Consider the following 15,564-nt stretch of genomic DNA (forward strand, 5'->3'; position numbering starts at 1 on the left):
TGAACTGAACATAGTAACAAACATTTTCTTCAAGGAAATACGATTTGAGACAGGCCATGAAGAGTTGAAAAACTTTTGTTATATAACTTGAGGTTACTGAAATGATTATTCCGGCACTTAAAAAAATTCTAAATGGCATAAGTGGAGTAGTATGCCAAAGAGTATCTCTGCTGGCATATTTTGGCAAATTTGGCTTAGGATGGACACCTTTTAGAGCTTCTTTTTTAAAAAACCAGCTGAATACATACAGAACCCAAGTGGTCATTTTTTTAAACCAGACTTGCACGTTATCAAGGAGCCCGAAGGTCATTAACCTGCTTTACAACTAAATTTCCCCTCATCTTAAAGGTCATAGACCCTTGCTGCTTCCACGCTACCTCATTTTTTCCATTGAACCCATTGCTTGTCCCACCTAAAACGTATGCCAAGTGGGATGTTACGGTCAAGGGCAGTCTTACTAGCAAACATTTTGAGAGCCACAGGGGAGCCTTAACATACCTGATGCAGTTCTTGATTTGGCTGGGCCATTCTCTCCCACAGAACACTGCCCCCCAGGGACCTCATGAATCGCCTGTTGCCCATCAAAAACTAGGAGTACGTAGGCCCCATGAACAGCGTAAGAATCTATGCACTCTTATTGCAAAACTAAGAAAGCTTTGCTTTCCAGGAAGTTCTGCATCTGATGGTTCTGGAATGTGTTCAGGGAGAGGTTTTAGTGCTCAGGTTTGAGTCTCCTAAAATGTCTGAGCATTTAGGCTTTGTCTCCGCCTAACCGCAATCCGACATAGCCTTTCCGAAAAGTTATACAGGCAATTGCCTGCTTTCATTTCTCTCCCTTTTCTCTCACAAATAACTCAAAACATGTTTCCTATGTGAGCTGATCAAAATTCTTATCACCCTGATTCTTGTTCCTATTTGAGACACAAGAGTCAGGGAGTGGGGGTGGCAGAAGGGTATTCTGCCAGAGCAAAGCTTGATGTGACTCTCAGGAAGTCTTCTCCAAGCTGCAAGCATTAGACTGAGTGCAAGATCCTCAGACTCTTGGAGTGTTTTTTTTCTGACTCCAATAGATAATTACTGTTTCTTAACTTGGACCCTCTGGTTTGTTTTACCACCAGATAATGGACTCACCTGTTGATCAGAGAGGCCATAAGTCAAGTGATTTTCATTATGTGCTTTAAAACTGCTGCTCGGTAGCTCGGCCACCTTCAAATAGAGGATGAGATCACAGAGCAGCTGGAGTAGCTCTGGAACTGAAAGATCTGAACTGAAGAAACCTGCAGGCAGCTGGAGCTGTATTAAATTTTTACCATTTGGAGTTAATTTAAACTCTCGTTTCCCTCTTCAACGGGTGTGAGAGAAACATTCAACATTTTTTATTTAAGGAAAATAGATGGTGGTGCCGTTAAAAAGTTTTATATAAGAGCCAGGGGTTTAAAAATCATGAGGGTTTGTTGGATGGATCTTGGCCCTGTTCCAAGACACGAGTAGCCCTGCCCTTTGCCCCTGCATCGTTTAGTCAAATAGACTGATGGCTAACGCCCAGCTGTGTGGACTAGATCTCTTTGTCATTCGCATTAATTCCCCATTGTTCCTGTGCACTTGCTGCATCCAGTCGTTGCACTAACAGGCTCTAGGCCTCTCGCATTATCCAACTACCCTGATGACGTCAGTCAGTCCTCGCACAGCCTCACTTCTTTTCTTCATTCTATGGAGGAGATCTTTGAGTCTTCTGTTCCCTTCTCCCCACCACCCTGCACTTCTCTCTTCCTCAGAGGTCTGACAGACCTGCTAAGTGTGCCTTCTCAGAGCACCAACCCTTTTCCCTCACCCCCTTCAAGTTCCCCTCAAGATGCCCTTCTAGCAGGCCCACCCCGGGGTGGTGGGGTGTGCAGATCCCCATAAACAAACAGGAATCAACTCAGCCATGTCTTTCCCAACCTGGCCCCTGAAATGACTTTTCTTTCACTAGAAATATATATGCCTCTCCACACATCTTGACTTCTTATCTCTTGAGGCAAAGGATGGCAAGACCTGTATATGTATCTCAGTCCTCTCCCTAGCATAACTGTATAAAAAAAGTGATGATTTTGCTGGACCTAAGCTAAAGAGGGAATAATTTAGTGGGTGAACTTGAGATACCCAAGAGTGACTCAGACAAGTTCAGCAAATGGTGATAAGAATCTTTATCCTAATTACAGGAAAGCTATAAGTTTGAATGAAGGAGTTCATTTAAAATGATTCTAGGGTTGGAGATATGTCAAGGCACCAGCTACCAACTCCAGAATTACTAAGGTACAAGTTGGTGCTGCCCATATGATCGAAAACACCCCAGCCCTCTACAGTGGGGTATTTAAAATAGAGTCTTTTTGACACGGGGAGGTGGTGGGGGGGTGGGGTGGGGTTGGCAGTTGGGAATTGGCACCCAGGCCTCTGAGCTTCCCAATCTCAAGTAAATGGTCTGCTGACATCAGCGTCCTGTTAATAGCTGTGGAAAACTTTGGAAATTATTGAGAAGAGCATCCACACTTGCTATTGTTATAATGGTGGGTATCATTTAGCTCCCACATTGTCTGTACTTGACCAAACCGCTGAGTTCCAGCAGGCAACACGAAGACAACTGGCCCCATGCTGGGCCCCTGTGCTTTCAGGCAGGTCACTTGAAGACCATAGAGAAGCAGAGCTCAACTATGTAAATCACTCATTTGTCTTGTTTTCCTTAGCACCCTACTATGAGGGAAGTCCCTCAGGGGTGGGGAATTTTACCTATTTTGCTTGCTGATGTATCTCCAGTACCTAGGATAGTGCCTGGCACATAGAATTTCCTCAATAATATTGGTTGGGTGAATGAATAAATGAATGAGTGCATCTATGTTTTCACTATGTCTGGGACAGACCCAGCCAGCCTATCTATGAGACTGAGTTGGCAACAATAGCCAATTTCTACTGCGTTTTAGAATTTGAATGTCGGAAATGACAAGACGGCTGACTCCTCCTTTTCTTCGCTTGATTTTCTTCTGGATTTTCCAACTGCCTGATCTTTACCCACAATGCAGAGAAATAAAGACTGGGGTTCATTATGTCTTAACAGACCTGTCAGCTTCAGCTAGACATAAACTTCTTTTCCTTTTCTTCACTGAGCTGTTAATCTTGGTGTTTCATCTAATTATTCCATTTCAAGGAAGGCAGAAGTGATTTTCTACATTCATGGTCCATGGATTTAGATACGTTGGGGGTCCTGGAAATCTTTTCTTTTTTCCCTTCCTTCCTTTCTTTTTCTTTATCTTTCTTAATAAGTCATGTAATAACAACTTATTGAGCTCTGTAGAGTGGCTGGCACTGTGGTAGGAGTTGGGGAGAAATACAAAAATAAATAAAACATACCAATTACCCTCAAGCAGCACACAGTCTATTATATAAACAATAGTTGCAAGACAATGTGCTCAATGATGCAGTAGAAGCTTACGGAGAATGGTATGTTGGCGCAGAAGAAGGAGCCAATGGGTCTGGCAGGAAGAGTTAGAATATGCCCCACGAAGGAGGTGACACTCAGGTGTAGTCTTGAAGCATAAGTAGAAGTCACAAATTGGAGAGGGGTGAAGTGTTCTCAGGCAGAGGGGCAAACACATGGAAAGCATTTTTATACGTATTCCATGTAGCAGAAATCAGTGAGGTGTGTCTGGTGAGTGGTGGGCAGATGGAAATATCCGGAGATGGGTGTGGCCAAAGCGCTGCCTGGTATGAAGATATTTACCAGCCGAGCCTTTTTAAATCTGAGCTTTTGTCTATGGACAGTAGATATTTATAACATATTTTCAGCAGAGGAGTGACCTGTTTCAAAAGATAACTTTGGCAGTAGTGCTGAGGATGGATTAGACAAGGAAGGAGTAGAGGCAGGGCCTACTGCAGTTTTTAGGAGAGAGAGATGGATTTAACAGATACTTAGAGGGAGGAAGTGACACTTTGACAATAAATGAGGAGGGTATGAATCAGGGAGTAAGTATTGAGTTCTGCTGTGAACACGTGCTCATTAGTCATCCAAGGGAAGATGCCCAGGAGGGAGGTAGAGCTGTATGTCTGCAGCTCCAAGAAGGGTGAAGTCTGAGGATGTGGCTCAAGGAGTCATTTGGGAACAGATGGCGTTTAAAGCCAAGAGAGTGGGAAGATCATCAGGAAAAGTTCTAAGTGGACACATCCCCATCATAAGAGTTAAATTACATGGAGGATGCCATTTGGTGTTGGATGAATTTCATTTCTTTAAATCAGGGGTTCATGGAACCCGAAGAGATGTTTCAAGAGGTCTGGGAACCCCTGACATTTTAAGTAAAATTTTGTTTAAAAGTAGCTTTTTGTTGGCACAGACACCATAGCTTTTACCAAATTCTCAAAGGCGTCTGAGCCAAAAAAGGGTTAAAACCCATTGTGTTTTGATATTTTATACGTCTACGATACTTAGGACTTGGACTGAATTAAAGACAAGTTTGGTTCAGGCTGCAAATAAGTTTGATTAATGGTTTTGTTCTCACTTCATCATTCTTGAGAAAAGAATCTAGGTTCCACCAGTGTTTTAGGGATGGGGAAAGAGGAGAGATGAGAGAGGAGAGAGAGTTCAGTTGGATTCATGATTTGGTTAGAAATATTTCTTATTTCTATTCTGTTCAGATCAAATATCCACAAAAGAATACTTCAGATTAAATCTATGCTTGATCATATAACAAAAGTGGAGAATTGAAGTACTTGTCTACATAGTTTAAAATAATTACCTTTGTCATTCTGAATGAGAAATACATTCCAGGAGTTCCTACATTTCTATCCCTTCAGATCTCTCCCCACCACCGCGACTACCTATTATCCCTGGTTTTGTTTCATATTTTGAACTTGATCCAAGTTTCTCACTTTACCATTGTAGCACACAGTCAAGCCTCTCCCCATAATAGCCTTCTCTATGTAAGAGACCTTTCAATGAATGTTATATTCTTAATAGAATCTGAGTACACTATAAAAGTTGCCAATTCTTTTGTGCATCAAAGTACACTATCAAGAAAGTGAAAAAGACAATGATGGAATGAGGAAAAATACTTGAAGTCACTTATCTGATAAGTGCCTATTATCCTTAATATATAAAGAACACTTACAACTCAACAATAAAAAGATAAATAACCCAATTTAAAAATGGGCAAAGGATTTGAAGGAACATTTCTCCAAAGAAGACATACAAGTGGCCAATCAGTACATGAAAAGATGCTCAACATCATTAGTCATTAGGGAAAGACAAACTGAAACCACAATGAGATGCCACTTCATACTCATAGGGTGAATAGAATAAAAAAAAAAAAAAGAAAAAAAACAGAAAATAAGAAATGTTGGCAAAGACATGGAAAATTGGAACCTTCATACACTACTGGTGAGAATGTAAAATGGTGTAGACACTGTGGAAAACAGTTTGGCAGTTCCTCAAAAAGTTAAAGATAGGGCCGGCTCCGTGGCTTAGTGGTTAAGTGCGCGTGCTCTGCTGCTGGCGGCCCGGGTTCGGATCCCGGGCGCGCACCGACGCACCGCCTCTCCGGCCATGCTGAGGCCGCGTCCCACATACAGTAACTGGAAGGATGTGCAACTATGACATACAACTATCTACTGGGGCTTTGGGGGGGGGGAAATAAATAAATAAAATCTTTAAAAAAAAAAAAAAGTTAAAGATAGAGTTACCATATGACCCAGAAATTCTACTCTTAAGTATATACTCAAGAGAATTGAAAACATATGTTCATAAAAAAAATTGTACACAAATGTTCATAGCAGCACAATTTATAATAGACAAAAAGTAGAAACAACCTAAGGGTCCATCAACTGATGTACAGATAAACAAAATGTGGTATATTCTTACAATGGAATATTATTCAGCCATAAAAAGGAATGAAGTACTGATACATGCTACAACATGGATAAACCTTGAAAACATTATGCTAAGTGAAAGAAACTAGACATAAAAGGGCACATATTCTATGATCCCATTGATTATGAAATGTCCAGAATAGACAAATCCATAGAGGCAGAAAGTAGATTAGTGGTTGCCAGTGGTTGGGGAAAGAAGAGAATTGAGAGGTATGGTATTTCTTTTGGGGATGATGGAAATGTTCTGGAATTATATAGTGGTGATGGTTGCACAACATTGTGAATATACTAAAAGCCACTGAATTGCACACTTTAAAACGGTTAAAATGTTGAATGATATGTTACATGCATTTTATCTCAATAAAAAAAGCAAAAAAAAATTGCCAATTGACTTTAGCTCTACCCCAGAAATAAGACAATTATAGAATCCACAAACTCTTTTTTTTAATCTTTTCCATTGTCTTTGCAAAAGTCAAATACTTTTACATGGGATGAGAATTCCTCTTCATTTTGAGATCAGCAATATTTATTCCAACCCTGTTAAAAACTCAGGCACATTGAAAACCTCATTTAGTAAATCACTGAAGAAGTAGAGGAAACACTGGCATGCATTTGCTTAGTGAGTACATTTCTAAAATTTGGATAAATCAAATGACAAGGCATTTTATTAACAGCTTCTTCAAATTTCTAAGAGTATTCTCAAATGTAGAACTCTTTGGAAGTGATGGTAGAGAATAAGGAGGGGTAAGAATCCAAACTGCTGACTTCTCTTCCTGGCCTCTGTCTCTTCTAGAAGTGAAAGCTAAGCCTTGGTCATTGAGGCACTTTGGAACTCTTGAATTTCACACTTTCTTGGACTGAAATTATTTACATTTCCATTTGGAATACTGAGTACCATAAACTTCCACTATGCACCATGTTCCTGCTTGATCCCCAAGAATGCTCATTCATTTTATTTCTATTTGTCTTCACATCATACAGCAAAGGGGAAATCTGTGTGATGGAGAGGAGGGGCTTAACTTTTTTCAAAGAGGCTGGCAATAGTGTTAAATAACTAACAAAAAATGTCCCAGCCCCGGCAAGATTGTTTGATAACCGTGATGTGGTTGAAAAAATAACAAGATTTTCTTCTTCAAAGTAGTTCTCTCTGGCCTTGTGTGTGTGCTCATCTCCCCTATCGACTCTTTAATGACTCTGTTCCTAAACCACAGAAGCTCTCTGAGTGACAGGCAGCAGCAGCTACATAATTTGTGGGGTCCAGTGCAAAATGAGTATGTGTGGCCCCTTGTTCAGAAATTATTAAGAATTTTAAGAAGGCAGTAGCAAAGCATGCACATGTCACACACGCCTGGTCTGGCGGAAGGAGTTTGCTCAGACAGATCCTCCAGGCTCCTGCGCGACTTACCTCCTTCCTGCGATTAGAGGTGAGTTACCTAAACTCCCAGGACCTCGCTTTCCTCACCAGAAACACGAGGCTAATAATTCCCACCTCTCTCGTCGCTGCCAGGATTGTTTTTAAGGTCTCAAGCTTGAATACTATTGTTTAACATGTTTTTCATTTTTCTACGGGGAAGCGAGCACTATGTATTTCGACTGGGTAGGAATGGCAGGAAAGCCATTTGGTGGATTAAATATGGGTCCTTCACAGATTAAGGAAAGGGGGCCAAGGGGGGCTGCACTTCCTTTCCTCGCCAGCCTGACTCGCTTTGCCTGCTCTGTGTTTTTATTAGCTTGTATCCTCGGTACATCAGTGGCAAGGGTGATGAAACCAGTGGCAGATTTAACTGCCAGGCAGCTGGGTCACTGTCCCATGGGTCTTGTTGTCATGCTGCGATCTTAAAGTGACCACGGCTGTTTGGGCTGCTGCTTTCTAAAAGACTCCGAGCGAGACCACGGAATAGTTAATCGGTGGAAAAGGAAAGGAAGAAGCTGTTGCTTGCAGAAAGCACAGAGAAGCTGCTTTGAAAAATCCCAAGGTGGCTGAATATCAAGAACATGGTTCCCGCTGCGGGCAGCTGTGTGTGCGAAGGGCAGCCTCAGGGCTGAAAATCAAATCTCCAGCCTGGGTTGGTGCCCCTCCCCTGGGGCTGTGGCAATGGAGGCAGAAGGCCTAAACGCTACAAAATGAAGAAACCCTCAATACTATGGGAGGAGGGTTATCATTTACAGTTATCTTTTTCATTGTTAGCAGCATCAGTGAATAATATTTTCTAAGAAAGAAAAAGAAAAAGAAGAGGAGTGCTGAGGAGAGAGAAAACAGGATGACTTATTTAAAAGGAAAGAACTGCAGGCCCCTTACCTGAAACCTTCTCATGTCCCTCGGGTTTCCTGCTGTTTTCAAACAATTCTGATTGCACTTGAGGAAAAATTTTAAAAAGAATCTGTGAAGAGAAAGCAATGTGTTATATGTTTAAGTAAACATTTGCTAAGAGAGAATATATCTGCATTATATTAGATCTGATTTGAAAGTGATTGTATTTCAGGTCTGGGGAATTTCAGCCGGCCCTGCCTGAGCAGGAACACTGCTGACCCTCTGCAATTTGCAAATTTGGATGTTTTCAATCCCAAGTCCTGTGCTGCCTGCTCCATCACTGTTGAGGACTGTGAAGCGGTTCACAAGCTGGTCTGGTTTGCACACCAGCCCCCGAGGTGCAAGGGCATTCTCTCTCCAAAAAAAAGTCTTCAGAAGCAGCAGTGACTCCTGCCGTGCAAAAATGTCTTACGCCAGAAGGTTAAAAATGGCATGATGAGCCCAGAATCCCAGGGTTCATCACATATGTGGCTTTCCACTGGCCACACACACCTTCAGGCTCACACACCTCACATGTACACCATCGCACACAAAGGGGGCCTGATATTTTCAACTGCATATAAGATCAGAAAATGGTATGTTACCATCCAAAGAGAGAGTCTGTCTGTGCAGGTATACACCGGGGTTGTTACGACTAACAGCAAGTATGAATGTCCTTTCAGACCTTCTATAGATTATCCAGAAAAATACAAAGGCACAGAATAACGGTCTGAGGTTATCATTCATAAGACATATTTTTTAAGCCAATATTCTCCTAAATAACCTATTTGTGCAATTTTAAAACTGGGCATCTTTAATCAGACAAGTACATCAGCCAAGAAAAATGGCAAAAGTGGCCTCTTCAGCCATTTACCTATTTAATGTTTGGAATTTTGTTTCAAAATACAATAAGTTTTCCATTTATTTCACTTGCAGAGTTCTTTTCCTTAAAAAAAAAAAAAAAATCCAGCTTTTGCAGTGTTAAAGTCCCAGGTGAGCTAGGCCTATTTCCCTTTCTGTTACTATGACAACGAAATTTTACCGCAGTCCCAAAGTCCCTTCAGAACTCTCACATCCATGCCTTGAATTAGAACTTTAAAGGAAAAGATATACATTTTTCCCAGGATTTACCAACAAAAATAAGTAGAAATCAACTATGCTTCCAAAAATTCTATTTTAAAGCAACGGTTGGTGAAATGCTCTCATGGTGGCAGTTTGTTTATTTATTTATTTTTTAACAATCACACAAAAGAATTAGAGAGCACTCCAATTAATTGTATTTATCACTTAAAAAAAAAAAAGCCTGATGGGAAGATAAATAGTAAATGATAAAGGAGGGGAAGGAGAATTGCACTCTCCAGAGTGTTTTCTGTATTTGAGGCTCTTTTTCTCCAGATTCGTTAAGCAAATTTGGCCAAGTGCTCCCGACCCTATCTGTGAATGAGGTTGGGTGTGAATTTGGAAATAACAGCTAAATATTATTTCATTATTTTACAACATCTGCTCTTCACTTCTCTCTTTTCATCTTTACTGGGGTGGGAGGTTAGGCATTGCTTCCTGTGCACTAAGGGGTCCAGGGTCTGCATCTGAGGGACCTCCAGAACGAGGAGGCAGAGAAAATGCTCGGTACTGCTTTACGCAGTGTGCAAATTCACAACCTGCCCCCGCTTCCTAAAGTGCAGTAAAACGTCTGCCCACAGCAATCGGGGCGCCTTAGAAAGGGTAGCTGCTTTTATTTAAGAGAAGATTGATCAGAATTCAAACACTTTATTTTTTTAAGGAGAAAAATAAATCCATTTGCAGATTCATAGCAGAGTCAGCTACAGCCACTTACAATGCACAGAGGAGCTCTCATGATATACTTAAAACTTGCCTTTTTCTCACTGAGTCTCTCTCCAAACAATAGCCTCGACCGCACACCACATTTGCCCTCCAACACCTTTTCCTCTATTAAAACCAAATCGAGTGCTCTTTCTCACTAACTCCTTGATTTTTGGAAAATTTTGCCACACTGGGCTCCTTATAATGCATTCTGTGTGTTATACTTCCCCTTACCTACCCCACCCTTGCTCCAAAATGTATCTGGTGAAAACATTATTGTTCACGAAGGCATTATTATATGAATGGTGTGGTGGGTGGAAAAGTGCAAAGGAGATAAATGTTTACATAAAATCAAATTGATTTAGGGGAACAAGGGGCCTGCTGAAAGGCTTTATTCATTTTAAATTAGGACCCTTAACAGTTCTTTGGATGGGAAACACCCCGTGTTGACTCTTGCTAGCCTGAGGTCTGAGTTTGTAACCTACACAGCCCCCTGCACACTAAGGAGATACCACTCTGTTCACAAAGGCGAAGAGAGTGGCAGAGAAGGGAGGGAGCAGGGGAAGAGAGAGAGAAAAAAAATTCTCTGACATTGGGTACTACTTTCTAAAAGAAGGCATAGCTACTTCTAAATGGCTAGCATCAGAAATTCAGGCCTGGATATTTTATATGTGGGCCTAAAAATTAATTGGAAGAAATTCTGGGGCTCAATGACATCTCTAATTTTTTTCTCTTCCTTTTACTGATGTCTTCCACCTCCCTCCCCATCACCCCTTCCACTCACCGTTCTCAGGGTCTTGGTACAGAACCCTGTACTATTCGTACCATCCATTAACCACGGGATAACTTGCAGGGAACAAATCCCCTGGGTCTAGAGCCCTCCGAAGTCAGAGCTGCCTGGAAAATGTCACCTCTCTCCACTCAGAAACGGGAAACCGAAATGAATTACAAGATTCAGACCAAATGTGCAGATTCTCATCAGGATGGAAGTTGTTATTTCCACTTTCTCCAAACAATGTTGACTGCATAAATATTATAACCACTTAGCGTGGTACACTGTACAAGGCTTCTGATCTCATCCCTTAAGAGTAAATACTAACAACTATGGATTTATCCTTGTTTTACAGATAAAAAGGAATAGAGGTGGGGTCAAAATGTGAATGCAAGCCCTCAGATTTCAATCTGGTTCCTAGGTCAACTGAGGTGATATAATGTACCAAAAGGCATTCCTTCACTCCACAAATATTTATTAAATGCTGACAGTGTGCTAGTCTTGACTGGCCACCAACTAACTGTGTAACCAAGTTACTTCACTTCTCTGGGCCTCAGTTTCTTCAGCTGTTAAAAGGAGGGTTTAACTGGATTATCTGTAGGGCTCCTTCCAACATTAATATTCTATAATTGCAAAGAAAAATGTGGAGAGTTGAGAACCTTCCAGAAATGGCTCCCCTGGGGGAAGAAACCACTGAAAACAAAAAAGACCATAACTTACTGAAGTCCAAGTGGGGTGTGTGCAGGGGTTTTCTGAGAGATAATTCAAACCCTCTGATCTGAGACTGAGAAAGAAAAATTAGCAGGGACAGCTGATTGGTGGAAAATGGAGCATCTTGGCTGATGCTTTGGCCAGAGCTGGTGTTAGCTTGAGGTTGATGGGCAGGTTGTTGAGCGAGATGCATTCCCTTAGGATCCTGTCTCTATGCATCTGAGGCAGGAGAAGGTGGCTCAGGAATATCACAGATCAGAGCCATCTCCGTCCCTGCTCACCATCCTATGTGGTCCAGCAGCTGAAGGGTACAGGGGTCCCAGAGGGGAGGGGAAGAAGGCTTGCCGAACGTCTGCTCTGTGCCACGCTCCGAGCAATGTGCTTGATATTCAGTGCCTCACTTATTTCTCACAACAACTTTATGAGTGATGAGTCATCTCACAGCTAGGAAAAACAAAGGCACCAAGAATTTAAGAAATTTGCCCAAGATCACACAGCTTGCAAATGGCAGAAACAAGGATTTGAACCTGGGTCTTTCTAGCAGCAAGCTCCATCTGGCCTTCTGTTTCCTGCACCAATTAGATTGTGGTGACGGTTGCACAAGTCTGTGAATATACTAAAAACCACTGAATTGTACACTTTGAAAAGGTGAATTTTATTGTATGTAAATTATATCTCAATATAGCTATTTAAAAAAAACTTCAGAAAACACAGTCTGAACAAAGCTTAAAAAAAAAATACAACCGAGAAGGATTCTGGTTTCTTGAGGAGTGAGAGGATTATAGTACCCTAAGAGGACAACATTAGGTCAAAGATAGTTGCATGAAAGTAAATGCTTACTATTGAAAACCCCTGCTGAATTCATTTATTTACTCATTTGATCAATTATTAAGTATGTGCCATGAAGGTTCAGGCACAATGGCAAACAAGATGGACAAAGTCCTTGCCCTCATGGAGCACAAAACCAAACTATTCAAAATATGCTCTTCAGATTCTGAGATGAGTCTGGAGACCCCTGAGAATGGGTCTGAGTAAGATCCCAGGGGATTACCTAGTATCCAGAAAATCTCTTCCTCTCCGAATCTCTGGAATATTGGAAACTCAGCACTGTTCAAGAACAGAACGAAAGCTCCTAGATGGCTCTAGACGTGTCCTCAGCCCATTCCAAATAGAAACTGAGATTCACACTAGATGCACAAATATGGTACAGAGTTAAGGCCTAGTGGTGGAGGTAGTGGGGAGTTCTCTAAATCACAGGAAGGGTGAGTACTTAACAGTCATGATAGATTCCAGGACGATAACCAATGACCTGACTAGTACAAAACCCAGCATAATATTTCTCCAGATTTCTGGAAGAGGCCATTCAATTTACCTCCAATTTGAATCCCAGATATAGTGCATTCTAAAAAATTGTAATACAAAAACATCTTTAGGAAAGCTCCGTGGAAGGCACGGAAGCTTCTTTCAAGAAAAAGATTAGGGGCTGGCCCGGTGGTGTAGTGGTTAAGTTTGAGTGCTTTGCTTTGGTGGCCTGGGGTTCGCGGGTTTGGATCCTGGGCACAGACCTACACACCGCTCATTAAGGGATGCCAAGTGGCAGCGGCCCATGTACAAAAAATAGAGGAAGATTGGCACAGATGTTAGCTCAAGGACAATCTTCCTCAAGCAAACAGAGGAAGACTGACAACAGATGTTAGTTCAGGGCCATTCATTCTCACTGAAAAAAAAAAGAAAAATACTATACAGGGATGTATGTCAAAGGAATGTGAACTTGGCACTAGTTAACAGCTACCATTATGCAGAGCCTTACTGTTGGCAAAATAACATGTAAAATACCTTTCACTTTGAAACTTACTCCCTTAAAAAGAATCTAATTCTGCCTAGTCTGGAAACAACTTCTGCAATGACATGGCCACATCTTATACACCATGGAGATGAGAACACTCCACACTCTCCAAGGGCCAAGAGCAGGGCTACTGTATCTGGTTCTTTCTCTCTGCCATGATGGCCACATAAGCAGGCGGCACCACTCAAGTCTGAGCTATATATAGAGTTGATATAGCCTCACAAACTATGTAGGTGCTTAAAGGTCTATGTCCACTGATTTTTGAGGAAGACACATTTCATCTAGATTAACTGCTAAACCACCTTTTCCAGAGTCCAATAAATTAAAATACAATTGGTTTCCATTGTCTGATCATGCTTCTGAAAAGAAGATAACCCCTTTCTCTTAAAACACTCTCATATCACTTCTGAGAACTACCAAATGTAGGGATAGGCTGGGTCATAAAATCATATTTGAAAGGAATGGGCAGTTGCTTCTCTTCTCCCAGGATCCTCTCAAGCTTACATCCTTTGGGGGACTAGGCAGAGTAAGGGGCCATCCTGGATGGACACACCCATAGGGCCATTTTCACACTCTGAGAACTGCCCGCATGGCAGCTCACTCTTTATACGGCAGCTCACAGGTTTATATGGTAGGAAAACCCCTAAGTGGTTGGTTTCCACTTGAGACCAGTGAAAAACACAATGATGATGTTCCAGCTTTAATCTAGGTCTTAACTGTAACATCCTCTTTGAACTTTCCAACAACAGAGAGAACACAGATTCCTCTCCCCAAAGCATCCAAGAGAATCCAAACCCAGGCAGCCCAAGTAAGGTGAAGGGCAGCAGTGGGCCCTGGCCTTGGCCTTAAGATGAGGCGCCCTTGATAAATCCGTTGATTGTTCAGGTGTCAGCCCAGGGAAGAAAGGGCCCTGAAGCCCTAAGGGCCTTGTAAAGACTCTTACTCAAGTCCACAAAAATGAAAAGACTCTGGGAGGTCAAACTCCCCATTGGCTCTTGCTACACCCTAAAAACTTGACAATGGGGCGTCTGAGAATGCTTGGTACTTGAGATCTGTTTGGTAAGATGGCAGCCAGCACAAAGGTCCAAGAAGATCCACGGAAAAGGGAGATGATTTAAAAATTTTGACCAGGGGCTGGCCCAGTGGCGTAGTGGTTAAGTTCGCAGGTTCCGCTTCGGTGGCCCAGGGTACGCTGGTTTGGATCCTGGGTGCAGACCTTCTCACCACTCATCAAGCCATGCTGAGGTGGCTTCCCACAAAGAAGAGCTACAACTCTACAAATATGATATACAACTATGTACTGGGGCTTTGGGGAGAAAAAAGAAAAAGAGGAAGATTGGCAACAGATATTAGCGCAGGGTCAACTGTCCTCAACAAAACCTTTTTTTGACTGAATCGCTTCTTTAGACTTACATCAAATACTCATTTTTATAAGCTGATTTTCTATGTAATCCATTTATTTAAATGATAACTTAAAGTGTAAATATAAATACATGAACAGAGTAGGTATGAAATCTTTAATGTCCACTGACATTCTTATGGAAGGACTGTATTACCATTAAAGTGTATTCACCTAGGCTTTTGTTTCCACAAAAAGCGATTTTAGATCCGAAAAATTTAAGCTGACAGAAATTTTTTTTTGTGTGTGAGGAAGATCAGCCCTGTGCTAACATCTGCCAATCCTCTTCTTTTTTTTGCTGAGGAAGACTGGCCCTGGGCTAACATCCGTGCCCATTTTCCTCCACTTTATATGGGACGCCGCCACAGCATGGCTTGCCAAGCGGTGTGTTGGTGCGAGCCCGGGATCCAAACCGGCGAACCCCCGGCCGCCGCAGTGGAGCGTGCACACCTAACCTCTTGCGCCACCAGGCCGGCCCCGACAGAAATTTTTTAAGCAATAAATTTCCTTACTTCCAACTATGCTCAACCCCTTTAACTCCCCTTGGCTAAAAGACTAATTATGATGATGATTATAATAATAATAAATTAGTAGCCCATATTCATTGATCTCATATTATTTGCCATGTATGATTTCACTTAATCCACCCAACTCTGACAGTAGGAGAATTAACATCCCCATTTTACAGAGGAGAAGAACAAGATGCAGAAAGGTTAGATCACTTTCCCAAGGTCCAACAAGTAGTAAGAGGAAGAGATAGGAGTGGAACTCCAGTTTGTCTGACTCTTAGAAAAACATTTCTCTGGTGGGAGCGTGGCCAGGCCTCTTCTGAA

At 41.9% G+C, this 15,564-nt stretch overlaps 1 protein-coding gene across 6 annotated transcripts in view; it reads right to left on the reverse strand.

Moving 5' to 3' along the window:
- EBF2 (EBF transcription factor 2) overlaps nucleotides 1-15,564 on the reverse strand; it is a 188,306-nt gene that overhangs the window by 48,945 nt on the left and 123,797 nt on the right. For all 6 annotated transcript variants that reach the window (XM_087437221.1, XM_087437223.1, XM_004433568.3 and 3 more), the window contains one exon: nucleotides 8,192-8,273. In XM_087437221.1, coding sequence (XP_087293347.1) covers nucleotides 8,192-8,273 — 82 coding nt within the window. The remainder of the gene's footprint in view (nucleotides 1-8,191; nucleotides 8,274-15,564) is intronic.

The sequence above is a fragment of the Ceratotherium simum genome, chromosome 12 (genome assembly GCF_057802395.1).
Source record: "Ceratotherium simum simum isolate JZ-2026a chromosome 12, ASM5780239v1, whole genome shotgun sequence".
Classification (NCBI taxonomy): domain Eukaryota; kingdom Metazoa; phylum Chordata; class Mammalia; order Perissodactyla; family Rhinocerotidae; genus Ceratotherium; species Ceratotherium simum.